Source organism: Zootoca vivipara, chromosome Z2 (genome assembly GCF_965207765.1).
Source record: "Zootoca vivipara chromosome Z2, rZooViv2.hap1.1, whole genome shotgun sequence".
Taxonomy (NCBI): domain Eukaryota; kingdom Metazoa; phylum Chordata; class Lepidosauria; order Squamata; family Lacertidae; genus Zootoca; species Zootoca vivipara.
Genome location: NC_142585.1, coordinates 9,625,942 through 9,652,987, shown reverse-complemented (window position 1 = coordinate 9,652,987; position 27,046 = coordinate 9,625,942). Strand labels below are relative to the sequence as shown.

At 44.8% G+C, this 27,046-nt stretch overlaps 1 protein-coding gene across 5 annotated transcripts in view; it reads right to left on the bottom strand.

Annotated features, from left to right (window-relative positions):
- MTM1 (myotubularin 1) overlaps positions 1-27,046 on the bottom strand; it is a 50,446-nt gene that overhangs the window by 14,653 nt on the left and 8,747 nt on the right. For 4 of the 5 annotated variants that reach the window (XM_035113254.3, XM_035113255.3, XM_088664455.1 and 1 more), the window contains exons 2-10: positions 23,619-23,700; positions 23,206-23,278; positions 19,985-20,079; positions 18,386-18,496; positions 16,333-16,434; positions 11,160-11,243; positions 8,504-8,653; positions 2,839-3,027; positions 936-1,121 (exon numbers count right to left, since the gene is read on the bottom strand). In XM_035113254.3, coding sequence (XP_034969145.1) covers positions 936-1,121; positions 2,839-3,027; positions 8,504-8,653; positions 11,160-11,243; positions 16,333-16,434; positions 18,386-18,496; positions 19,985-20,079; positions 23,206-23,278; positions 23,619-23,681 — 1,053 coding nt within the window. In that variant the 5' untranslated portion in view covers positions 23,682-23,700. Of the gene's footprint in view, positions 1-935; positions 1,122-2,838; positions 3,028-8,503; positions 8,654-11,159; positions 11,244-16,332; positions 16,435-18,385; positions 18,497-19,984; positions 20,080-23,205; positions 23,279-23,618; positions 23,701-24,639; positions 24,702-27,046 lie in introns of all 5 variants that reach the window. The other variant, XM_088664453.1, reaches the window with a different exon arrangement.

Here is a 27,046-nt window from a genome sequence, read left to right as displayed (position 1 = left end):
CTATCAATTCTGAAGGAAATCAGCCCCAAGTGCTCACTGGAAGGACAGATCCTGAAGCTGAGGCTCCAATACTTTGGCCACCTCATGAGAAGAGAAGACTCCCTGGAAAAGACCCTGATGTTGGGAAAGATGGAGGGCACAAGGAGAAGGGGACGACAGAGGATGAGATGGTTGGACAGTGTTCTCGAAGCTACCAACATGAGTCTGACCAAACTGCGGGAGGCAGTGGAAGACCGGAGTGCCTGGCGTGTTCTGGTCCATGGGGTCACAAAGAGTCAGACACAACTAAACGACTAAACAACAACACTAAAGTTCTAATTAAAAAACTGAGACCACAATCCTGTGCTGCATTACGGATAAGTGCACAAGTGTCAGGCATAGGTCAGCAATAAAATAAAATAAAATAGCATCCAGTATCACTGAAGCTAACCCATTATTCAAAGAAACCAACACAGTGCTGGGCTAGTTATCACAGCAACATTTCCCAGTAGGTCTTGCCCCAATGAGGCACTTGCAAGGACTGAATGTCCCCACCTTCCGACTGCTCTCTAAGGTTCCTCCTTCCCCAGCAGCCTAAGGCTCCTTTGCCTGGTCTTCATTTCTCTGTGTGTTCTAGGAGACCAGGGGGGAGAGAAGCTGGTCACAGCAGGAGGGGGAAGCTCCTTGGGTTCTTCAGCTGCCTGCTTCTACTCTGCCACCTGCCCCCCCTCCCGTCTCTGAGTCTGAACCACTCTCTGCCCCAGCCTCTTCCTGCTCACCAAACCCTGTTGCCTCTTCAGCTTCCATAACCTCCTCCTCCCAGTCTGCTCCGTCTTACCACACATTGTCAATCCCACCACCATTTCCTGGGGGGGTTCCCCAGCTGGTGCCTGCCACCACTGCTTTCCATCCAGCCAGTCCATGACAATGAGTCAAGTGCTCTTTTTCATCCATACCTTGATATGTTCAAGCCAGTGGGTGGACTCCAGGCTAGATAGCCAGTGAGATTCCTCTACATGAGGGTAAACAATGTCCTTAAGCTTTTTCAAGGATTCCCGCATGACATGAATATTATGAATATCTAGGAAAACCAGCTCAGCGTTGGTATATGCATCATCACTTTCATAACCTCCTCCAGTTGCCTGAGAGTAAAAAAAAAGGAAGTGTGTGTGTTTAGCCTCCATTGCACAATTACTACAATATTTCCCCCCAAGGAAATTGGAAACTTAAAAAATAAAGAGTGATTACATCATACCATATTCTCACCCAAAAAAGTAAACTGAGTTTAGACAGTTTATAATATATTTCAAAGCTTTCCACTAAGCAGCCAGCAGTATCTATTTATCAAATACAGTGGATCAATAAGTATCAGTACACAGAGCAAGAAGGAACTACCAAGGGTTTATGTAAGTGGACATTGTTCAAAAGGCTTTTCTTTCCATCACAAGAACAGTATGTTTAACATCAAAGTGGGTATTGTGTAACACAGCCCAAATTTGCTAGGTTTCAGCACCATAAGCATTTGTCCAATTAGTATTGCTTTAATCACAGCCCCAGGGCCTTCTAATTCTATTTTAAAGCCTCCTTTCTCTAAGAAAATTTTTCCAGTTCAAGCTTTGGCATTCCAATAATTTATTTTTATTTTTTTGGCCAAGCACAACTTAAAAATAAGCAACTGGCACTACAAAGAAAACAGTCTCAGTTTTCATAAGCTTCGTAAGTAATTTAGTTGCTAAATCTGATCCATGGCAAGGGCTAGTAAAGAGACAAAAAGTACACACCCCTGAGGAGTTATGGAAACTCTGAACAGACTTTCCAAGGCATTGGCTGTCATCACATTGCCCAAAGCAGAGCAAAGTTTAGCCAAGTTCTTTTAACTAAGGAAAAGCAAGTGCTTCTTTTTTTAATCAACACTATGTAGTATGAAGCCTGTCTATCTAGGCCCTGTCTGTCTGGAGCAAAAGGAGACAGTTAAATTTAGCTATGGGAGGGGCTGAGTAATCCTGGGGTGTGGGTCGAAAAATAACAAAGCAAAGGGAATAGCCAGAGTGCAGGAGGGAAGGAATGCAACCACTAGACTTATCATAAACAATTTCCAAATTTTGCATTTTTCTCCATTTAAAGCAATGACAATTCCCCCACTGTTTCCAAAGTTTAAAAGGTCAGAAAGACTGTTCTTCTTAGGAAAGAGCTGCCAGACGCAGTCCTGGATATCATAGAAGTTGCACATGAAGAAGGCAGACACACAAAACCAAGTGAATGAATGCATTTGTATGCTTATCATTCCCTCTGTGAACCTACCTATCCATTCAGATCTGCTGGCAAGGCACTACTTCAGTTCTTACCCACCAGGGAGCCCTAACCTGCTCACCTTTGCTACTTCCTTTTAAGCAAAGCATTTGAGCAAGGTGGATTTAAACTAGCTAATTTTTTATTTGTGGTTTCCTGCTGGGTTTATTGGAATTTTAGCATTCCTGCCAGTTGCATTTTATTGCCCGTACATTTTTCAGTTATTTTTAAGTCGCACAGGGTTTACAGTTAACAAAAGCAGGGCAGAATGGTTTAAAATAAACCAGATCTAGAGATGCCATGCCCATCCCCCACTTGCCAAGTTTAAATCTTGTTAGGAGGAACCTGAACCCCTACCACAAAGGCTTATTTGAAGCAGATTCTGTGGCTGACACACAATGACAACGTTCCAGTCAACCACCAAAACTGAGTGTGCAGTATATGATGCCATTTACAAATGACAAATCCAGAGAGCATTCTGAAGTAGCAGCCATTTCTAATATCTATAAAATACATTACAAATAAAAAGCTCTTTAACTTCGTAGTGGTGCTACGAAGACATTCACTTACCTTATTGGCTACAGCATTAACACTGGGTCTTGCATCATAAATAGTCAGTTTGGAGAGCTGGCCATTTGTTTCCCTGATGAGCTCCAGATACCTTTCATCATCTTTGTTTCTTTTGCCACTCATACCAACAAGTGGCTGGCTAGAGCGTGTGATAACGGCTTGGTTCTCGGGATGGATCCACGACAACACCTGTTGCACAGAAATACAGTTGGAGCCCAATCGCAGAAAAATTGGAAGAAAATGTACTTTGCAACTGCATAAGTTTAATTCTCGAAGCAAGTCTGGAATTAATGTTAGACACCCTTTTCAATATTAAATGAGCACCTCAGAAAGCACATTTCTGTGGGTTCATGTCATGGCACTCATGTGACATTTAAAGGCTTGCAGGTATATGGGTGAAGCCAATCATGGAAGTCCTTCCTAAAGAAGGGAAGCGCATGCTAAGATTATAAGGTAACTGTGAGGGGCAAGGGATATCGCGAAGCCCCTCCCCTCCTGAGTTCCAGCCCAGACCCGAGCGAGGCTAAAAAGAAGGAAAGCTCCAGCTCAAGTGGGGAAACAGGAAGTGGGTTCCAAGGCTCTGGCAGGGAAAGAGAGCCATCGTCCCAGGTGGGACAGGAAGGGGAAAGGAAGGGGGGCAGGCCAGTCCCCCCAACTCCGGAACTTCGCAAAAGGCGTCGGGGGAAGAGGATGGGTCTCCCCAAGTTATTATGCTGGCGCAAAACGCGCCAAAAGCCACTTGGAGGTTCTGATTCAAGCTGAACAGATGTGTCTTTGTAAATAGCACTGCCATTAGCACTGTAAATAATCTGCACCAATAAAAGATGAAAGGCAGAGCTGTGTAGAGTCGTTACTCTGAAGTAGCCTTCTCCGGCGTCCGTGACAGCAACCTCCAAGTCTTTCTGGCTACTTTGGAGCGGCAGCGATGAGTGCGCAAGAAGCTGAGCAGTGGAGGCTGGAAGCCGAAGCCACAGCACAGGAATTGCGGAATTTACAGACCCTGACAACGCAGGCACACCAGCAATTACTTGCAGCTCAGGAAGAAGCGCAAGCAACGCGGGAGGAGCTGAACAAACTGGCAGAGCAGGTGAGAGCGAAAGATGAGACTGAGAAGCAACTCAGGGTGATGGTGGCGGAGTTACAGAAAAAGCTGGATGAGGAAAAGGCTGCAAGAGGTGGGGGGGTGCCCCAGCCCCAGCTAGTCCAAGTGAGGAGGGGACAGACCCTAGTCACCAAGTTTAGCGGCGACCCGAGAGAGTACCTAGGCTTTGAGATGGAAATAAATTATGCGCTGGAACTGCATGCGGCAGAGCTCCCAGATGACGCGCACAGAGTCTCCTTTATCATAGAGCATTTGACGGGGGCCGCCAGAGAATGGGTCAGACCGCTCATCGCGCAAAAAAATAATTGCATAAAGAATGCAAAACTCTTCTTAGAAGCTTTAAAAATCATGTATGCTAGTGATTCGGAAATGGAAGCCACAAAAGAGCAGCTTCACAACTTAACACAAGGGAAATCGACAGTTCGAGACTACTGGGCGAGATTCACCATGCTAGTGCACAAACTGGGGTGGGATTTGAACAGTGAGCCAGTGAAATCAGCCTTCTACCTGGGGTTGCACTCAGATGTTAAGGATGAACTGGCAAGAGGTCCGAAACCGCGGACGATGGATGAGTTAAGCAAAGCGGCGCTAGCGGTGGGGGTGAGACAGGAATCCAGATGGAATGACAAACAAACGACGCGCGCAGCAAAGCCTTGGTTCCCACGCTCCCGGGACAGACCACATTACCAAACCCCACCCCAGGGCCCACCCCTAGTACCGCCCAGACCGAGCTCAGAGCCGGAACCGATGGAGATCGGTGGAGCGCACGCGCGGGCTTTTCAAACCCCGGCGGCGCCAAGACGCAAGGAGGGAAGAGGCGGGAATTGCTTTCTCTGCAACTCCCCCCAGCATCGCGTCAGAGACTGCCCTCATCACAGGGAGTGGCAAGGAAGGGCGGGAACGGTTGTGCCCTCCCCCACTGAAGCAGCACCACAGCATGGAAACGAGACAGCCTGGCTGCAGGAGACAAGGGGCAGCAGCCAGGCACAGTTAGCACACACCGGCCCCAACCCGCCCACCCGCACAGCGAGGAGCAACGACAGCCCACCCCCCCCCAGAGCAGGGGTGGTTCTAGAAGTGACGCTGACGCTCCCAAATGGTTGTCCCCTGACGGTACTCGCGTTAATTGACAGTGGTGCCTCGGCGAACTTCTTCTCGAGAAACTTTGCAGAAGAGCACCAGATCCAACTTCTGCAGCTAGATTTCCCCCTGCACGTCTCCACCATAGACGGCAGGGAGTTGCTGGGGGGGGGCATCACCCACCAGACCCCCCCCCCATGAGAATGACGGTGGGACGACACTCGGAGACACTGGCATTCAACGTCACCACCATCTCTGACCCCCCCATCGTCTTGGGCATGAGCTGGCTGGCGCGCCATGACCCCTCCATCAGTTGGCACCAGAGATGCATCACGTTTGGATCGGACTTTTGTCTGGAACATTGCATGCAGCGCCAACCAGGGGAGGGGCCTCCCATCGCCACAGTGGCCACCATGCACATCAAGGGGGGTGAGGCAATACCCAAACCGTACTGGGACCTGCAGGAGGTCTTCAGCGAAGCGGAGTCCGACCACCTACCCCCACACAGGTCCTTTGACTGTCAGATCAACCTGGTGCCAGGGGCCACGCTACCCCCAGCCAAGCTGTACTCCATGTCAGATCAGGAACTGGAGGATCTGAGGGAGTTCATCGACAAGAACCTCAAGCGGGGGTTCATCAGAGAAAGCAAGGCAGCAGGGGGCAGCCCGGTCTTCTGGGTGGACAAGAAGGACACGCAACAGCGCCATCTGGTGGTGGATTTTAGGCGGCTCAATTCCATGACGGAACCGGTGGCTTTCCCAATGCCCAGAGTGGATGATCCGCTGACAGCGGCACGCAGGGGCAAGATTTTCACCAAGCTAGACCTGAGGGGGGCGTACAACTTGATCAGGATCCGGGAAGGCGATGAGTGGAAGACCACGATGTTCACGCCGCTGGGCTCTTTTGAATATCTGGTGATGCCCTTCGGTTTGCAAGGGGGCTCAGCATGCTTCCAGGCCTTTATGCACCACGTCCTGGGGTCCCTCCTCTTCAAGAAATGCCAGGATGTTCGGGACTATGTAAGGGGCTGTGACACCTGTCAGCGAGCAAAGGTGGTCAGAGCACCACCAGCAGGTTTGCTGGAGCCATTAGCCACACCGCACAGGCCGTGGGAAGTAGTGTCCATGGACTTCATCACAGACCTGCCGTCGTCCAGGGGCAAGACAGCAGTGTTGGTGGTGGTGGACCTCATGTCCAAAATGTGCCACTTTATACCGTGTGCCAGGGCGGTCTCTGCAGAAGAGACGGCCAAACTGTTTGTTGACCACGTATTCAGACTGCATGGATTACCTTTAAGAGTTATTTCGGATCGTGGCCGCCAATTTGTTTCCAGGTTCTGGCGGCGGCTCATGAACCTCCTGCAGGTGGAGGTCAGCTTGTCGACGGCTCGGCACCCGCAGACCAATGGACAGGCGGAGCGGGTCAACGCCATTCTGCAGCAGTACCTGAGATGTTACATCAGCCAGAGGCAAACGGACTGGGTGGATCGCCTGCCACTGGCAGAATTTGCCTACAACAATGCGGTGCACGTCTCCACAGGGGTGTCGCCCTTTAAGGCCAACTACGGGCGCGACCTCAGATCTTTCCCGGAGAGGGAGGGGGAGGAGGAGGAGGAGGGCCCACAGGCAGAGGATTGGGCAGAGGACCTGGAGACGGTGCACCAGCAGCTCAGAGAACACTTGGAGAGGGCCAAGGAAGCGTACAAGAAGGGGGCAGATCGCCACAGGCGACCGGGGGAGGTCATCAGGGTGGGGGACAAGGTTTGGTTGTCCTCGGAGGGACTGCCCACCAGAGGGAGGTGCAAAAAGCTGGCACCCAGAAGGTTGGGCCCCTTCACGGTCACGCAGCAGGTAAACCCGGTGGCATTCAGGCTGGCACTGCCAGAGGACATGAGAGTGCACCCTGTGTTTCATAGATCGCTGCTGTCTCCGTACAGGGAAAGTAGCAGGTTCCGAGACAGCGCACAGACCCCCGAGGGAGGGGGGGAGGGGGGAGGCAGGGAGCCACTCAATGAAGCAACAGCCATCCTTGATTCACGAAGGGGGGTGGGGGGCCTGGAGTACCTTATGGCATGGGAGGACGCCCCGCCATCCCAAAATGAATGGGTCCCAGCCACCCAGATACAGGAGGAATTCTTAGCGGAAGAATTCCATGCCCTCTTCCCGCACAGGCCCAAGCCCTGGCACATGGAACAGGAGTGGGAGGAGGAGGAAGCACAGGAGGGGGAAAGCAGTTCACCATGGAGATGGGAAGCAGAGTTTGAGGACACGGAGGAGGAGATATGGGCATTTCCGAGGTCCACTCAGTCAGAGGACGAGGTGGACTGGCAGCAGATTTTCACCCCCACCAGTTCTGAGGCCACAGACTTTTTGGGATTTCCCTCTTCACAGGAGGAAGGAGGGGGACAGAGGGACTGGGGGGAGGTGTTCACACCAACCGGATCGGACAGCACGGAGTTTCTAGGTTTTCAGTCACCACTGACACCCGAGCAGCCTCTAGGGAGGGGAGAAGGGGGGCCTGGGAGGGGGATGGATGTGAGGGGCAAGGGATATCGCGAAGCCCCTCCCCTCCTGAGTTCCAGCCCAGACCCGAGCGAGGCTAAAAAGAAGGAAAGCTCCAGCTCAAGTGGGGAAACAGGAAGTGGGTTCCAAGGCTCTGGCAGGGAAAGAGAGCCATCGTCCCAGGTGGGACAGGAAGGGGAAAGGAAGGGGGGCAGGCCAGTCAACTCCGGAACTTCGCAAAAGGCGTCGGGGGAAGAGGATGGGTCTCCCCAAGTTATTATGCTGGCGCAAAACGCGCCAAAAGCCACTTGGAGGTTCTGATTCAAGCTGAACAGATGTGTCTTTGTAAATAGCACTGCCATTAGCACTGTAAATACTCTGCACCAATAAAAGATGAAAGGCAGAGCTGTGTAGAGTCGTTACTCTGAAGTAGCCTTCTCCGGCGTCCGTGACAGTAACTTTTGAAAGGGCACCACAGTCGAGGATGGGAAGTTAATAGTTCTGAAAATGTGTTCACCAACATCCAGTTCAAAGGTGGAAGTCTTCACTCAAACAAGGAAGGTAACAGACATGCAGTGGGGGAGAACTTTTCTCAGTAAGTGAGATGATAAATATTCACAGTAGTGTTACAAAAATTGACAAGAGCTCTATTTTAAGTTCAGAAGAGAAGTAATTAATTTACCTTTTTTCTTTTTCAAATTGAGGCCTTTAATTTTGCTCAAGACTAGATAACAACTTTTAAGATATCGTTCACCTTTACAATTAAGTTATTTAGTCAATTATACAACACTCTCGCTTTAGGAAATGCTGAAGTTATTTAAATGTAAGATCACAAGTGGACAAGAATAGTTAGCAACTTAAGAGGCATTTTATAATAGCTCTCTTCCTGCCTTGAAATATACAAACAGGTTACTGTTTTCAAATACTCATTTGCTCAGCTGTTCTCAACTTCAAAGAACAATTGACAGATGAAATCACTTACAGGAATTCTACCTCGGGACCTGAAAGCAGAAACCTTCTTGAGATCTTCATCTGTGGCATTATATGGCACTACCAAGAGGGATGGGTAAGTGTCACAAAGTGCATAATGCTCATTGAGAAACGTTATCCTCCACTGTTCATTGGGCAGACGCTTAAAGAAAAAAAGAGATATTATTTATGTTTCACCTTCTTGTATCTGCTTAAAAGCATGCATCAAGGAACATAACTGGTGTGCTATTATGGCCACAGGGTGGCAACCACCTACCAATTTACCATGGATAGCTATAAACATCAGAACATGAGATGTGAAGAAGATAAAGGCTCACATGTGAGCAGATGCTGCTGATAATATGTTTTCTATATCTTAAAAATTATAAAAACATTGAGAAACCTTAGAGCCTTTTTCCTCTCTGAAATTTGACCAAAAAAACAGAAGTGCTTGGAATTTGCTCTGTCAGAAGGTATTTGTTGTCCTACAGAAAAATTACTACCGGTAATTAAAATTTAAACCAAAAACGGTACCAAAAATGGCAACGGAAAGCAGCTGAAAGGAAGCTTCCTTCTACAACCTCTTTTCACCATTATAACTCCCAAATATCCATTACTTGTGTTTAAGGGTCAATGAAGTTGAAGGCAGCTTCTGTGTTCAAATTATACAATTAATTTCTGCAAGGTGTCTGCTGACCTAACAGAATGCTGGAGGAGGACTCCCAAAGCCATAGCTGTCAACTTTTGGATTTGAAAATAAGGGATCAGCAGCAGCCTCACCTGTCCTGGGGACAGTCTACGGTATATCTAACAATCCAGGATAGCAGTGGGAAATGGCGCTGGAATAAGGGAATTTCCAGCAAAAAAAAGGGAAGGCTGACAGCTGTGGCTTGGAATAAGGGAGTTCCCTGCAAAAAAAAAGGGAGGGTTGACAGCTATGCCCAAAGCCCATCATATTATTGAGAAAGGATGACTAGCTCCCCATCTGCACTTGCATGCAAACTGGGATTTATGTGGGCTTTTGAATATTTTTTCACCTTTTCTTAAGACCTGGATCTCTAACCTTGGACCATACAGATGCATTCTTGAATCTGAATACTCCATATTCCATCAGAAAAATTACAAGAGGAAAAAAATCCATGGGAATTATGAATTATATTAACATGCATTCAACTTTTTAAATCTGTTTTTGTATTTCTCACAATGCAGTATGGAATGAGGCTTTGGGATTGTTCTGAGGTTAAATTGGATGCATCTTACTTGAACCTATTTTTCATCATTTTCTCTTTTAAAACTGAAGTGTGCTATTTTAAAATGATGTGCACAGAACAGGCCACTTAAATTGTGCCCTAATCATTTTGAATCTTGTGGAATAAAAGCACAAAAAAACTTAGGTGCATGATCTGTAAAGATCAGTAATGTCAGAAACTTCTAACTAAAAGTTTTTTTTAAAATCCCAAGGCTGGGGAAAAACACCTACTCACCTATACGGTACAGTAAATTCCATTAAGAACTGAAATGCTTTACTAACAAATATTTTTCTTCTGGATTCAATATAGGATTGTTGTTGTTGTTGTTGTCTCTAGAGACAATGGAGTGCACACCTCTGGGGGTGAAGTCAAACGGTAGGAGAATCACAGCACCTGCTGTGGCTGAAGAGTTAAGTAACCCTTAACTGCTTCCTCCTACATTGTTTCTGCTGCATTCGCAGCACCAGACTTCTCCGTGGCAGATTGTATAGCGGTCCTGGGCTGCCCAGATGATAAGGCCTCCCCCTTGGCCTTGCTGAGCAATACATGTGGCACCAGTTTGGCTGCAGGAATTGCTGGAAGGAGGCATACAAGTTCCCATCATAGCTGTCAAGTTCTCCCTTTTTTAAAGGGAAATTCCCTTATGTTGAATAGGCTTCCTCGTGAGAAAAGGGAAAACTTGACAGCTATGGTTCCCATCCAACTGTCTTAGGGACTCCACTTTGAATTAATTTGTGTAGGGTTTGCTCCTAAGTCTTTTCCTCTCCTGAAGAAAAGGCAGTGGGTAAGGACTTTTCCTTTGGGTTTACTCCCAAAGCCTTTCTCACAAAGGAGTATAGCTCAAGGCAGCAGAGGTTTAGGATCAAAGTCTTCCTTCCCATAAATGGGCTACCCTCCCAGGTTGAGCCCCACTTGCCCCTCACTTCCCACTACATCACATGCAGTAATAACTGTGTTATTGACCAGTGGACTCACTATTGGTCTCGTCCACTCTCCCGGAGCCTCTCTTCGTATGCAGGGGAAGTCCCTAAGTCACCGAGGATTTGAGACCCATCAGCTACCCTCACCTGGTTTAGCCAGCCAGTTAATGACATTTCCCAGGGTGTGGTCACATACTGGCAGCTTCCAGTAGCCACAGGTGAGAGCTGAATGCAGAGTGGGGACCAAAAATGACAAACTACCCCAGAAAGAGCATGACATGTCCCCCCCCCAGAAGTACAACCCTTCCCATAACACCCCATGGATGGTTCAACATCACACCTGTCAGAAACTATTTCATGAGTCAGCTTTGAAAGTTTTGTAACTTAAAAAAAGTTTCTCTCTATCCTATTTTTCTGTTTATTTAACCTGATTCCACCCCAAACAAAGTGTCACAAAGAAAAACGGCTCTGCAGATGCTGTGGTAAAGAAAAGACTTACTTGTCTCCTGTATTCAACCATGGGATTGTAGACTAGCCAGCCATTTTCAGAAAACTTCTCTTCGTTTGCAAATGCAAAAAAAGGCTAGGAATGAAAAGAAGTATTAGTCCTTCCAATTCCAACAGACAAAAGCAGCTTCAAGGGGACAATGCTGTCTTCAATTACGTCCCTAAAATAGTCAGTGACTGATTTGCACATGTTCCTATCAGTCACTCTTGAAATTCAAGCAGCTCCCCTCCTGTTAAAAACATGCTTTCATTTTCATTTTGAAATGTAAATGTAGAAGAGGACTTATCTTTAAAACCTAGTTATATGCAGTTCCCTGTTCCATCAAACAGAGATGCCTTTTCAAACTGAAGATTATCCAATAACACACTCATTGTTGTGTAAGACAGATTAGTTTGCCATCAGTGAAAGAAAAAGGTACTTATTGCTCATTTGCAGAATGACTCCCAAACATTCAGATGCAGATTTACCCTGTCTAAGCCTTAGGGGACCCAGGTGGCGCTGTGGTTAAACCACTGAGCCTACGGCTTGCTGATCAGAAGGTCGGCGGTTCGAATCCCTGTGACGGGGTGAGCTCCCGTTGCTTGGTCCCAGCTCCTGCCAACCTAGCAGTTCGAAAGCACGTCAAAATGCAAGTAGATAAATAGGAACCGCTACAGCGGGAAGGTAAACGGCGTTTCCATGTGCTGCTCTGGTTTGCCAGAAGCGGCTTTGTCATGCTGGCCACATGACCTGGAAGCTATACGCCGGCTCCCTTGGCCAATAATGCGAGATGAGCGCGCAACCCCAGAGTCGGTCACGACTGGACCTAATGGTCAGGGGTCCCTTTACCTTTACCTTTTAAGCCTTATGGTTACAGGTAGGTAGCCGTGTTGGTCTGAGTCAAAACAAAATAAAAAAATTCCTTCAGTAGCACCTTAAAGACCAACTAAGTTTTTATTTTGGTATGAGCTTTCGTGTGCATGCACACTTCATTAGATACCTTATGGGTTCAGGAAAGGAACGTGAGAATGCAAACTGCATCTCTGGACCACATTTAGTTGTTTCTGTATTCATATTACAGTACTGTATTCTACTTCAAACTGGTTATAAATTCTGGTTAAGGAATAACAGTGCAGACATAACATTAAGCGTGCGTGGGGAGGGGGGGGTAATACAGTATTTTGGGGCCAATTCTGAACACCTCATCTCAAGTTTCAGTTTTTTAAGGCTCTTGCCAATATTAGTAATCTGAACTACAACTACTCTGGGAATTCAAATATTTTAGTTATGCATCTTTTATTTAGAAACACCTCCAAAGGTGGACTAATGTCTGCGAATATACTGCTGATTTTGTGCCTGAAGGAAAAGGGAGAGCAAGAATACACTTCATTCCTAATTCCTTGTCACAGTTATAAGAGCCCTCTCCACCCACATGACCAACTTTTAAATGGTCTCTGGTTTGTATAAGAATTGACAAGAAAGGGTGAAAGTGAGGTGAACTGAATATGAAGTGCATCCCACTAGGTACAGGAAACCTTGGCAGATGTTACTAGAAAGATCTCCTGCAGCTAGTGAAAAGTGAGCTGCTAAAATATGACAGAATAAGGTGAACTGAAGAAACGGGGCATCATTAAAATCCATAAACTGCTTCTCTATTATTGTTTTTACAAAGGCAAGAAAATTAATTCTAGGAAAACCGGAGGGGGGGGGGGAGACGATAATCACAAAAGCATTTTTGAAACAGACTAGTTCCAGCACCACAGGACTTACAAGAAAACATTGAGCAACATTCTCGCTCAAATTCTAGTCTGTGTGAACATGTGGGATGAAAAGCAAAATGCTCCCCATAAAAATGATTAAAAATTGTTATATGCTTACAAGCAAGAACAGCAAATCAGTAACAATATCCTTTGCATATGTCCCTGAAGAAAGCCTCCCGTTATCTAGGGAAATTATCCAGCCCTATCTATCAAATAGATGGGAAAGCTAGTGTGCTGGGTGCCAGAATTTTTGCCCTCGAAACAATTCTATTCACACAGGGGTATTTAAAACACCCAGAATCTCTTAAAACCACTAGACTAAAGGTGGTAGAAAGAAAATACAAACAGCCTGACTATAAAAAAGTACTGAGTATTTTGCTCTGGTGTTGTAATTTAGAGATCCTCATCCGTGTGATTCCCCCCACCCTGTGCCGATCCATGACGTATCCCGTCCCCTCCTCCCCCCACCCTGGCTTATCCCTGTGATTCCCCCACCCTGTACCGACCCATGACGTATCATGCCTGCTCTTCCCGCCACCCCCCGGCTCATCCCTGTGACTGGTCCAACCGTGTCCTGACCTATCCCGTCCCCTCCTCCTTCCAACCCCCAGCCAGGTGAGTCAGTACCTCCATCCGGCCTTGTCTGTAAAGGCTTTGGCCTAGTATGTAAACAGGAGCCGAGGTGCTATTGAGAGGAAAGGTTTTATAGGTGCAGTACCAGTGTAGCCACCGCTAGAGGGCGATGGGTTGCAACCTGGTTCTTTTCCCAGCATGCATTTTCGTCTGAGTGGTGTGTGTTGAAACACAGGGTTTGGTTTTTTTTACCTGGCTCAGGTTACATCTGTCTTTGAAAACGGCACGGGATTACTCTCATATTCACATGCGGCATTGTGTCAAAATTTGAATGCAATCGGTCAAGCGGTTTTCGTGAAATGTGGATACTCAATATCCACTCAAATGTGGATAATCAATATATATATATTGATTAGAATTATATAGCATGTTTTGAATGGCTGGTGCATTCTTAATAAAACTGTATATTCAACTTTTGAATAAAATTAAAGTGAGGGGACTACATCCATTCTAATCTTTAGAACATTTGCTTTAGCATATTGTGCTCTGCAAAAGCTGCACAGCGCCACACTGTCTGGAAAACAACCAACTCAGTATATTTGCAGAGTATATGTAAAAAGCGGCATCAAGAACTGCTTCCCCTTGGCTAAAGATTGAGATGCATCCCTTGGCCATGTCTGCCCAAAGACTATGCAACACCCTTGCTAGCCCCATCTGCACTTGCCTCCTAGCAGGCGGCCTGAATGCATCTTTTTAAGAGAGCTTTTGAAGATGCTGCATTAACAGTGCAGTGCAATTTTTTAGCTTTTGGAATTTTATTGCAATGTTGATTTATTTCTCATTAGCTGCTCTCAAGTGTTTTTCAGAATACAAAATAGGAGGAAATGATTTGGGAACAAATTTATTCAATATACAACAGTAATAACAAAATGCCCAATCCACAGTTGCATACTGAGCTTTGTGTACAATAGTCTCAGCCTAAATATGCTGCTCAACACACAGCACTGCTCGTTAACACCTGAGGAGGTATCCTGATTACCCAAAGCAAAGCACCAATGTCCAAGAAACTAAGGAGTGATCAGATGATAATCAACTTATCATGTTTTTCAGCTATCACCAGGTATGTTGATAGTGTTAATACACAATATATGTAAAGGAAAGTGAGAAATCAGTTTGGGATTTTTTCTCCTATGTATTTGTAAGTTGTATGCAATCTCTGCGTGGATACACACTGGGTACACAGTTATGTGCACAAGGGTTACATTCTGAAGATGGCACATATATGCATAAACGCATATACCTGAATCCCTGTGCTTACCTCTTAAGCTCTCTTAAGCCTTGTTTACTGGGCTCTGGTAGGTTCTCGTGAGATCTCGTGGGGCCATCCAAGTTCCTGCAAAAGGCTCCCAGATCCCAGTAAGCAAGCCTGGCACTAAACGAGCTTTTAAGCTTTTAAGTTAAATTAATTTGTGAAATTAATTTGTGGGATTCCAGCCGGCTGGCTTTCTACTGCACAAGGTTGAAATTGTGGAGGTTAATCGTGCCCAAGATGCAATCATACCGTACAATACAATTTCCAACGCCCTTCGATTTTAAAAGTGCCACGTGTTGGGAATGTTTGATCAAGATCTTAAGAATGAAACTATTGATCATATAAGTAGGGCCTTGAAACAAGATGCAGCAATGTGGAAGTGAACCACAAGCCAGGGTCTGGAGTGCAAAGTGTGCCAGGCCAAGCCTCATTTCCTAGCAGAATGGCAGCAGCAAGAAAGGAGAGCAAAGAATTTCAGCAGGGTGCCATAAGACACTGTTGTTGATTAGTCGTTTAGTCGTATCCAACTCTTTGTGACTCCATGGACCATAGCACGCCAGGCACTCCTGTCTTCCACTGCCTCCTGCAGTTTGGTCAAACTCATGTTGGTAGCTTCGAGAACACTGTCCAACCATCTCGTCCTCTGTTGTCTCCTTCTCCTTGTGCCCTCAATCTTTCCCAACATCAGGGTCTTTTCCAGGGAGTCTTCTCTTCTCATGAGCAGGCCAAAGTATTGGAGCCTCAGCTTCAGGATCTGTCCTTCCAGTGAGCACTCAGGGCTGATTTCCTTAAGAATGGATAGGTTTGATCTTCTTGCAGTCCATGGTGTCCATAAGACACTATGTTCAACTTTAAACCATTGCTCATTTTACCTAGGGGTTCAGTGTGATGTGTGAACCAGGCTAAGAAAAATTGACCCTCTCTGTGTGGTTATTTTGTATACATTTCACAAGATAACATCTTCTAAAACTCAGGGTCTTTTAGCCCCTGTTAACCAGCTTTCCCCATTTTATTCATGTATATGTATCACTCACCTTGGGATAATATTCCATGCTTCTGATGAAGAGGGTCCATGAAAAGGAATGTCTCAAGAATCTAATTTGTATCCTTCCTTTCCACGAAGGAGCTCAAGGTAAATTGTACTCCTCATGATCATTTCATCCTCCCCACTGATGCACAGTGACTGGCTCATGGTCACTTAGCAAGCTTCACGGCCAAATTGGGATTTGAACCCTGGTCACTCAAGGTCCTTGCCCTACTCCACCAAATTAGCCAGCGGCCTTTAAGATGGCACAGGAGTTTACCGAAGTTCACATATATATGTGTCTAAAATAATACATTCCCCTGCATTAGATTATGGAACATTATGACTGCATTCTTAGACAAACTTACTTGGAAATAAATCCTATTTAACTCACTGGGATTTGGTACATGAGTACATGTGGTTAGGAACAGATAGCAAAACTCAGACTATTATTTTTTAAATACTTTTTTCTACTTTTCATAAAAAAATAAAAAATGTAGAGTAGGAACAACTTACCGAGTTATATGACTGTGGAAAAGCACATTTGGTCAGGACCTCAAATATATCTCTTCTGCTGTGACCTTCTTGTTTCAATGCAAAACGTAAATTTCTCATATCCTAAAATTTAAATTAGAAAATTTAAAATTTAAAAACACAAGGTGAACACAAAGAGATGAGCAGACAAATCTATGCATTCCAGACAAATCTATGCATTCCAAGCACCTCTTCTCTATTTGTTCATTTGGTTTAGTCCTTCTGAATAGTCTCAAAGTGAAATATTGTGGTTTAACTAGTTTGTGGATGAGGCATCTTGTGGAGATGTGGGGGGGGGGGGCAAATCATAAGACATTCATCAAGTTTCAAGGACTGGTCTTTTATAGTAGCAGGCTAACAGAATCCATTATGCTTTAAGTTTCTGAAATCAACTGACACTGGTAATATAAATAAAGTACTTCAATCCCTTTTCTAGAGCAAGGGAACTTAGTTCAGTGGTTCAGCACTTGTTTTGTATGGAATAGGTCCCAAGTTCAATCCTGAGGAAAGACACAACGTACAGTAGGCAATATTGATGGACCTATGGTCTCACTCAGTAGAGGGTAGCCTCCTATGTCCCAGGTATCTTTTTAAAATTATAATTAAGAAATAGATGGTGATAACTAGATGAACAGAGCAGTACTGCAGTCACATCTCAACGATCTTGTCAGCCTGAATACCCAGTGATGCAATTTTATTATGCCCATTCAGCCAGGATTTCCTGCTTTATCTCTATCTTGCCAACATGTCTCACATCCACAAATTGCCAGCCCCATCTGCAAAGCTGCAGAAGGAGACAAGCCAGTTTCAACAAATCACTACACTCCAAATCCCAAGTGTCAGCCTTCCTTAGGCAGCTCTTTGCTATGAGTGAGCAAGACTCACTTGAGTGTTTCAGCATAGCTCTGTGCAACAGAGCATGTGCAGTAGGAAAGGCTTTCCCCTTATGTTCCCAAGATCCTAGGATAGGCTCTTTTTGGTGAAGGCAGGAAGAAACAAGGACTTTTCTGCAGAGGCACCTTGCTTGCGGAAATCCTTGCCTAAGGAAGTCCCATCAGGTTCGCGCACTTCAGTTTTTGACTGGCCTCAGATTGATTTCACTCCTATCTTGTATTTATCTTGGATGCTTTATTTATCTTATTTAACCAAAGTTATGCACCACTTACTTGAGCAGAAGCCCTAAGCGGTTTACAAAGGACAATCTAAAAGACTAAATGTTACTAAATGTTAAAAGAATGCATTAAGAACAAGTTGCTTTTACATGCACTTGTTTCAGCCTGACTGTATTTTTCTTATACTGCTGTACAGTGGTACCTCTACTTACAAATTTAATGCGTTCCAAATGCACATTTGTAAGTAGAAAAATTTGTAAGTCGAATCCCATAGGAATGCATTGGGAGAAAAAAATTCATAAGTAGAAAAAATCCTATCTAAATCGCATCCAAGATGGCGGACGGAGCTCCATTCGTAAGTCGAGTTATTCGTAAGTAGAGGTACCACTGTATAAGACTTAGCATATGTAATATACAAATATATGTTGCACATTGTATTCAGGGCTCCACTTTAACATACAATACAAAGAGAGATGGGATAACAGGCCCCACTCCACCCTTTACTGATAGGAGGCCAGCTCTATTTGTCCCCTCTCCTTCCCAAACTACTTACATTCTAATGGATCATTATAGAAACAAGATGCAAGAAGGAATCAGGCTTGAGTTTGCTTTCCTTCACCTTCCTTACACGTTGCTTTTTCCTTCTAGACTACAGGCTTATGACAGCAGGGACTGTCCTGCTTTTACTGATCTTCTGTATCCCACTATGGGAGCCACTAGTTAGCTGGAGAATAATGCTTTTATTACACAAACCTTGAAACCTGCCTTCAGAGCCCTGGCAGGTCACACCTTTTAAATCAAAACTACTGCAAGAATATATTATTGTATCCAAAATTTAGGAATCGACAAAATAAGATGTGCTATTGCCTAAAAGAACACAATGACTACTGTTTCAAATGGCAAAGGATTGTTCTGAATCTTACCTTGCAAGTAATATCTAGCCCATAGGAATTCTCTCCTCTGCTGGAAGCGCCTCCCATTTTCTCAATCCTTGAAATGACACCCAAAGGGACATCCACTGTTACCACTGGATCCTAGTTAGATAAATGATAAAGCAGATTATTTTTAACATGCCACATTAATTTTTTTAAGCAAAACATACGTCTATCATTCAAATATTTCACTGTTACACAGATGAAATTGTGTGACATTGATTTGATGGCAACTGCCTTCACATGATGAACAGCGGGCTTACTGTATTTTTCCATGTATAAGATGACCTTTTTTTCTTAATTTTTGTGATAACCAACCAACTCAGCAAATGCTATCAGAAAGTTACCTCCAAGCCGTCGCTGCCACCACCACAACCTCAACCTCTCTCTGTCACACTCTTCAGTTACAATACCATGGGGGGGGGGAGAGAGACTCATGGGTAAGAATGAAATACAAAAGTGTATCTCAAAGATAACTGAACAAACTACTGCAAGTATTTATAGGTAACCTCATCTCAATTGAGTCTGGCAACCTAGTTTCAACTGCAGGTGTTTTGACAGAACTGTGAATTGAGGCATATTCCTCCCCCCCCCAATGAGTTCTAAATTAACTACAATTATCAGTTGCACCTGATAAATCTAATTATTTCCATTTTATTTTGTCTAAATACTGGCCACTGAGCTCAAAGAGCTTGGAGGTTTTTGGCAAATGCCTGCGAAATGGTATTTTGCATTGAACACCCAAGATCTTGGAGTAAGTCTTTTTCTTCTTTTTGTCTCACTGTCAGCTGAAGAGGTCATCAAAACAGAGGGGACAGATAAAAGAGCCTGCTTGGGTCAGGGAGGCTCAAGCCACACAGCACCTCTGCCCAAAGACTCTGGAGCATCACCAGGTTCGTACACCTATTCTTGGAGATTTAAAATGTTTTTCAGAGTCAGCTGCTTAGCTCTATATAAGTTCTAGCGGGTGGTGCTGTGGTCTTAAATACTGAGTCTCTTGGGCTTGCAGATCAGAAGGTCGGCAGTTTGAGACCACATGACGGGGTGAGCTCCCATTACTCTGTCCCAGCTCCTGCCAACCTAGCCGTTTGAAACCATACCAGTGCAAGTAGATAAATATGTTCTGGCGGTAAGGTAAATGGTGTTTCCGTGCGCTCTGGTTTCAGTCACGGTGTTCTGTTGCGCTAGAAGCGGTTTAGTCGTGCTGGCTACATGACCAGGAAAGCTGTCTGTGGACAAATGCCAGCTCCCTCGGCCTGAAAGCGAGATGAGCACCGCACCCCATAGTCACTTTTGACTATGGACTTAACTGTCCAAGGATCCTTTACCTTACCAGCTTGGGCTAAAAATAGGTTTAAGTCAAAAAGCACCCTCTGCAGAATCCCCTTTTGCTTTCTGAGCTGCAGAACATGAGGGAAAAGTGTTGCTTGCTTCACATTGCATCTGAGCAATACAAGCTGGGAAAATTCATAATTGTAAATCAGGCAAATTCAACATGGCAAACTGCAACTATAATCAAATTTAAGCCAGCAGATAAGCCACTTTAAACAATCCCTCCCATCCCATGATATGCTGCTATAGAGTATTTACCGATTCCACACTTCTCAAGTAGAGCCTGTAGTTTGTTATGTATAGTCTTCCTTTAACAGGTCCATTAAATGGGCACATGTAAATGACTTCTTTGTCTGTGGAAGCAACAGCAGTTATACATTTAAAATATTGCAACACAGTCAAAAAACATCTTTCTTTCTATGGGACAAAACAGCAAGGATTTGCTTTCCATTCAAATAAGTGGCAGGGCTTGCTTATACCAATATGCCATACCTCTTTAAAGCAGGAAATTGTACATAGGAACACAGGAAACTGCCTTGAACTTAATCAGTTCAGCTTAGTATCAACTACAGGCTGGAGCCTCTGTCAGCCCTACCTAGAGATACCAAAGATTGAACGCAAGACCTTCTGCATTCAAAGCAGATGCCACTGAGCTTTGACACTTTCCAATACACCAGACAAGAAGGAAATAATGTAATTTTATGATGTATAAATCATTGTTGAAATAAATAAAAACTATTTAAAGAAGAAGAAGAAGGAAATAACTACCTAAATTGTTCCAGGTGTCCAATAGGGCTTTGTGTTTGGGAATGCAGAAAGTTGCCATGTTCACTTATTGGTCCACATAGTGACTCTCCAGGGTTTCAGAGAGAAACTTTTGCTAGCACTGAACCTGGGACCTTCTGCATACAAAGCATGTGCAAACGCTCTCTCCCTATGAACCTACCCAGACCCTGTGATCATAATCTGACGCCTTTCTTCCTGTGCCCCCTCCACGGGAGGTCCAGATGGTGGAAACACCAGAACAGGCCTTTTCTGCAGTGGCTCCCTGTTTGAAGAATGCCCTCCCTGGGGAGGCTCACCTGGTGCCTTCATTATACACCTTTAGGTGCCAAACAAAAATGTTCCTTTTCAACCAGGCTTTGGGCTGACTAACATCCTGCATACTTTAAAATGTCTTTGTTTGCCGGGGGAGGAGGTGTCATTCTTTTGTTCTGTTCCAGTTTCTATTATGTATTTCATGTTTTGATCTTGTGTTTTTATGCTGTGAACCACCGTAAGATCTACAGATGAAAATAAATTTAACAAATAACAAATGCTCTACTGCCAAGTTATGCCCCTTGCCGTAATATTCCTATCTATATTATTTTCAAAAAACAAGATTATACAAAAAAAGGTACAGGTAAGTACCTTTCAAACTGCTGAATAATTTTTTAAAAACCTCTCCATACCCTTCCCACGAGTAATCCGCATCTCCATAGTACTCTTGAGCAGCTTTTGGCACATGAGCAGCCTTCCTATACCCTAAATACTGTAATACATGAGTTTTGAAGCTCACAGGGTTTTCAAAAGCAGGATCTGTGAAGTTCCACAGGCAGTGTTAGAAACTCCCATTGTTCCAGGCGAACTTTGCAAAAGGAAATTTCATTAGCGCGAGCAGTTTCTGAGCTCTGGGCGCAGTACTGTGCCTAAGATTTCAGATTAAAACAGCCACTGCTGAAAGGAAAGGAGGACCTTTCTTTTTTGCCTCCCCACTTTCAGCTACTCTCTGAAAACTGGAGAAGAGAGCCTCTTAAGAATATTAGAGGAGTGGGCAGGGGAAGGACTAGACCATGTGAAAAATGAACATAATATTCAAGCTGCAGTTCATTCATTTTCAGCTTCGTATTCTTGTTCTAAAAAAGTGCGCCTAGACATTCTATTATTGTGCCCATTACCAAGGTTTAAGGTGCCGTTTAGCTCCTGGGTTTCATATCTCAGTTTCTAACACTGTCCGCAGGACATTCCAAATGGCTGAAAGTGCCCTTAGTGTAACTTGGAACCCACCCTATGTTAAATGGACATTAGCAGCTGCACCAAGTGATAACTTGCACAAGAGAAAACAGCCACAACAGTCCCATTATGATAGACAATACTTTCACAAAGAACCCTAACAGGCATAGATGGCATTGCTTTACGGCGCCAGCATTGAATATTGGCTCCTGCTAGGTCTTTTCAATACCTGGCTGTGGTTGAATGGACAACTACCAGCACATCTCCAATCGGTCAAGTTACAGTTAGTAACTTGAACTCAATACAGATTTATGTTTATTATTATGTTGCATTATACAGAACCAGGAGCCACTGTTGACCACTTGAGAGCAAGAAGGACCGGAATATTTGGGGGTGTGAGGAGAACAGCAATAGACACAGGGGGATGGTTCTTAGCTAAGAGGCAGAGCATTTGCTTTGTATGAAAAAGGTCCCCAGTTCAATCCCTCTAGGCATTTCTATGTAGGGTTGAGTGAGATCCCATCTGAAACCCCAGAGAGTTACTGCCAGTTAGTGCAGGCAACAATGAGCTAAATGGTCCCTCAAAGGCATCAGTGATCAAGCAGGGATATAAGAGATCATGTATTGTGGACCCAAGTTGTTAAGGGCTTTGCAAATTAATACAAGAACCTCGAACCTGTTCCAGTAGTGTAGGGGCAGGCAGTACAAGCTCTTAAGCACTGGAATTATGTGCTGGAGATAGTCTGTCCCTCGTAGCAGTCTAATCACAGCATCATGCTCATTTTCGTTTTCCATAATAATAAACCACAAAAAACGCAACCTGCTGAGAAAATTACATACAATGTCTAATTTATCTCCACATAGGGGTACACAATGTAGTAAATAGCAGTGGCACTCAACCGCTCAGTCATGTGAGTCCAAATAAAGTATTACAACAAATGTTCAAACAGGACCCAATATATGTGGATCCTATGAAGTACGAAGTCCATAAGTAGATGCAAGCATCCATAAGTAGGTGCAAGTAGATGCAAGTATTTGTTGTAATACTTTATTTGGACTTACATGACAGAGCGGTTGAGTGCCACTGCTATTTACTACATTGTGTACCCCTATGTGGAGATAAATTAGACATTGTATGTAATTTTCTCAGCAGGTTGCGTTTTTTGTGGTTTATGCTTGAACTGTACGTGACCTAGGTCCTTTTGGTGTTGGATCATTTTCGTTTTCCAGCTGAAAATATTTCACTTTCACTCACATTTCCACCCTGCAAGCTAGATGCTCTTTTATAAAAAATACTTAGATAACACAATAAAGGAGAGCCTAGCTTCTTCCAAAAGTGCTAGCCCTTGACACAGTGGAGTTTATTTTAGTGGGGGGGGGGCGCTAAAATATATTATCCTCCACTTGGCCTGTTCATGGATCTTCTTGCACATTTGAACTGGCTCTTGGGAAATTGATTATGTACAACCGTTGGTCTGTGTTTTTACCTGTCCCTCTGGTTTCCCCTGGTAGACGAGGTATTTCTTCATTGCGTTCCCAGTTAGTTCCATCTTTCATAGGCTAAGGAGAAAATAACAATATCAAAAGAAGAACTGATTAGATCATTCAGTTTTGCCATAGCCCTGCACCTGCAAACTTCATATCAGAAGAGGAAGCTGAGAAATTACAGAGCTCTAGTACACACTTGGTGTTCCCCATATTTCCTTTCAGGTATTAAGTTTGAAGTTTTAAGAGAAAAAGACGTTACAAACCTAAAGATGTTAGGAACAATCCAGATCCTCAAGCACAAAACTAATGACAGCTAATGGCTTCAGAGATAGATATCCAGAAATATTATTTATTTATTTTTAAAAAGAAAGACAAATAGAGAAAGACAGTTTGAACCAGAAAATATACTTGCCTTTTTAACTGAGGAGCCCTCGAAGGAATTTGAGTTACATCTAGGGGTTGATGAGGACGCCATGATGGGGGGGGAGGGGGATCTGTTAAGAAAGCAGGCATACAGGATGTAAAATTTAGCTGGATTGCATACATTATTATATTCCAATGCAACACTTTCAAGGGTGGGGAGAAAAGATCATTTCAATAAATGCCTCCATTTTACTCATTATAATCACAATACTGGGTGGCTTCCAAAGATCTCACATGCTCTTTACACTAAAAGCTTTTTGGAAAGTGAATTAAAACATTAAAAGTGGTTCCAACAATGGTAGCCAGCCAAGCCAACAGAATACTTAAATAGCAGAAGTTTTCCATTTGGGGTTGAGTGTTGGTGGAAAGCAGAAGTTTTTTGTTTGTTTTTTAAAGTTAGCCACTTTCACCAATCCATGTTAGCAAGATTGAACACACCAACAGAAGACAATGAAAATGAAAAGAGCAGTCAATTTTCCAGTTTTGATTCCTGAAGTGAAGCAGTTATAAGATGCGTGCTTGCCACCTCCTTGATGGGACTACTTTAAATTGCTGTGCTAGTTTTGATTAAAAGCAAGTGCATTGGTGGATTTTGGATTGAGGTAGGGGAGGTCGAAGTACTCCTCCTACTGATGCAACAACTTCCACTACTGGCAGTGTGCTTTTTTCGCTGTTCCAGGATCATAATGTACCTATCTGCCAATGATCTGATGCAGTGCTGTTGTTTTTTACAGCTGGGGCGCGGTTCCGGCACCTCTCAGGTAGGTACCATTGCAGGCCAGCACTCCCCCTACCCACTTCTTGCCTTTACGTACACCTAAGAAGCCCAAAATGAACATTTCAAGTCAAAATGGAAGCTGGCCAGCATGTGGAAGTTTACACTTTTTTTTAGATTAGCTCCTAGCCACAATTTGTCAAGTTACAGGGCAGGGCCAAATCTTATTTCCTTTTCTTCAATCCAATTCCTGTGTAGCAGCAGCGGGCTCTAAGCCTTCCAGCCAGGTGCTTACCATTGCATGCACACACATTTGCACAAGGGCTCTTCTGAGCTGCCCTCGCCAACCACCTGAATCTAAGAGAACAAGGGAGGTAGGGGTGTATTTATTTGACTTGCACCAGAACCAGGAACTCAAACCAGCCAGGAAGACAGCTTGCTGTAGTTTTTATCACCTCTGCATGTGGTGAACACGGCGGTAGTGACTTGCGGCACCTATTTTTCGGGGTGGTGATGGTGGGGAGCACAGAATATATGGTTGCTTAGACAGCAAATTTTGGGAGCTCTCCAATTCCTCAAGAGGCAACCTGATCTGGTTAACAACAACGAAAGATTTATACGATCTGAAGAGAAACCTCAGCAAGGTGAAAGTGTGGGATTCTGATGTTGACCAAAGCGTAACGGCGGGGGTAGCCGAGTTTTTGGTAGCAGTCCTCCAAGGAGCAGGTTAACAAGGAAAGCCACTAATTCTATATGTATATATATATATATATATGTGTGTGTATGTAGCTGACTGCTGCCTTTTTATATATATTTCAAGGCTTTTATATGTTATTTTCTCTTTTATGGTTTTATTTGCAAAATGCCTAATAAAGGTTTGATAAGTAAAACAACAACAACAAACAACAACAACAACAACAACAACAACAACTTATTTGTACCCCGCTCATCTGGCTGGGTCTCCCCAGCCACTCTGGGCGGCTTCCAACAAAGATTAAAAAAACATTAAAATGTCACACATTAAAAACTTCCCCAAACAGGGCTGCCTTCAGATGTCAGGTTCCCCATGTCATGTGATGGGAGGGCATTCCACAGGGCAGGTGCCACTACCGATAAGGCCCTCTGCCTGGTTCCCTGTAGCTTTGCTTCTCACAGGGAGGAAACCGCCAGAAGGCCTCAGTGCTGGACCTCAGTGTCCGGGCTGAACAATGGGGGTGGAGATGCTCCTTCAGGTATACTGGACCGAGGCCGTTTAGGGCTTTAAAGGTTAGCACCAACACTTCGAATTGTGCTCGGAAACGTACTGAGAGTCAATGTAGGTCTTTCAGGACTGGTGTTATATAGTCTTGGTGGCCATTCCCAGTCACCAGTCTAGCTGCCACATTCTGGATTAGTTGTAGTTTCCGGGTCACCTTCAAAGGTAGCCCCACATAGAGAGCATTGCAGTAGTCCAAGTGGGAGATAACTAGAGCATGCACCACTCTGATGAGACAGTCCGCGGGTAGGTGGGGCCTCAGCCTGCGTACCAGATGGAGCCCTGGACACAGAATTGACCTCCATGGACAGCTGTGAGTCAAAAATGACTCCCGGGCTGCACACCTGGTCCTTCAGGGGCACAGTTACCCCATTCAGGACCAGGGAGTCCTCCACACCAGCCCGCCCCCTGTCCCCCAAGAATAGTACTTCTGTCTTGTCAGGATTCAACCTCAATCCATTAGCCGCCATCCATCCTCCAACCGCCTCCAGGCAATCACATAGGATCTTCACTGCATTCACTGGTTCCGATTTAAAACAGAGGTAGAGCTGGGTATCATCCGCATACAGTCATACCTCAGTTTAAGTCCGCTGTGGTTTGAGTACTTTCAGTTTAAGTACTCCGTGGACCCGGAAGTATTTACTTCCGGGTTCCACTGCGCGCGCATGCGCAGAAGTGATATGTGCAGTCCGCGCATGCGCAGAAGCAATCTTCTATCGGCGCTTTGTGCACACACGCTATCGGCACTCGGTTTAAGTCCTTTTTGGGGAGCGAATGGCACCCTGGAACCAATTACCACTGTACTGATGGACACCCAGCCCAAACCCTGTGATGATCTCTCCCAGCGGTTTCATGTAGATGTTAAAAAGCATGGGGGAGAAGACAGAACCCTGACGCACCCCACAAGTGAGGGCCCAGGGGTCTGAACACTCATCCCCCCCCACTGGTGGTTATCGAAAAAGCTCCAGAGACAACACTAACTGTAGTTAACTTACAAACCACTGTCACATTAAAACAATTATTTAACACTTGTGATGTGCCATCACAGCAAACCCAACTATCCCCATTCAAGGTATCACCACAGTAAGATAGCACTTTAATATTGCAGATGGGGTACTAAGGCTGAAAGACAGTGGTTTGCTTAAGGCAGTCTTCCTTAACCTGGAGCCTTCCAGATGTTTTGGACTACAATCCCCATTATCTCTGACCATTGGGAGTTGGACTCCAACATACCTGAAAGGCACCAGGCTGCAGAACACTGCCTTAAGATGTGAGCTCATGGGGCAGACAATATTTGAACAAGAGCTACTTAGCTCATAGCTCAAGTTTCTAAGCCACTTTGCTCTCAAAGATTTTGAATGCAATCCTACACCCACCCTTGGATGGAAGCAAGCTTTATTTGAAAAAAGAAAGGGGGGAGCAGGTATTTTGAGGCTGCATGTCAAGT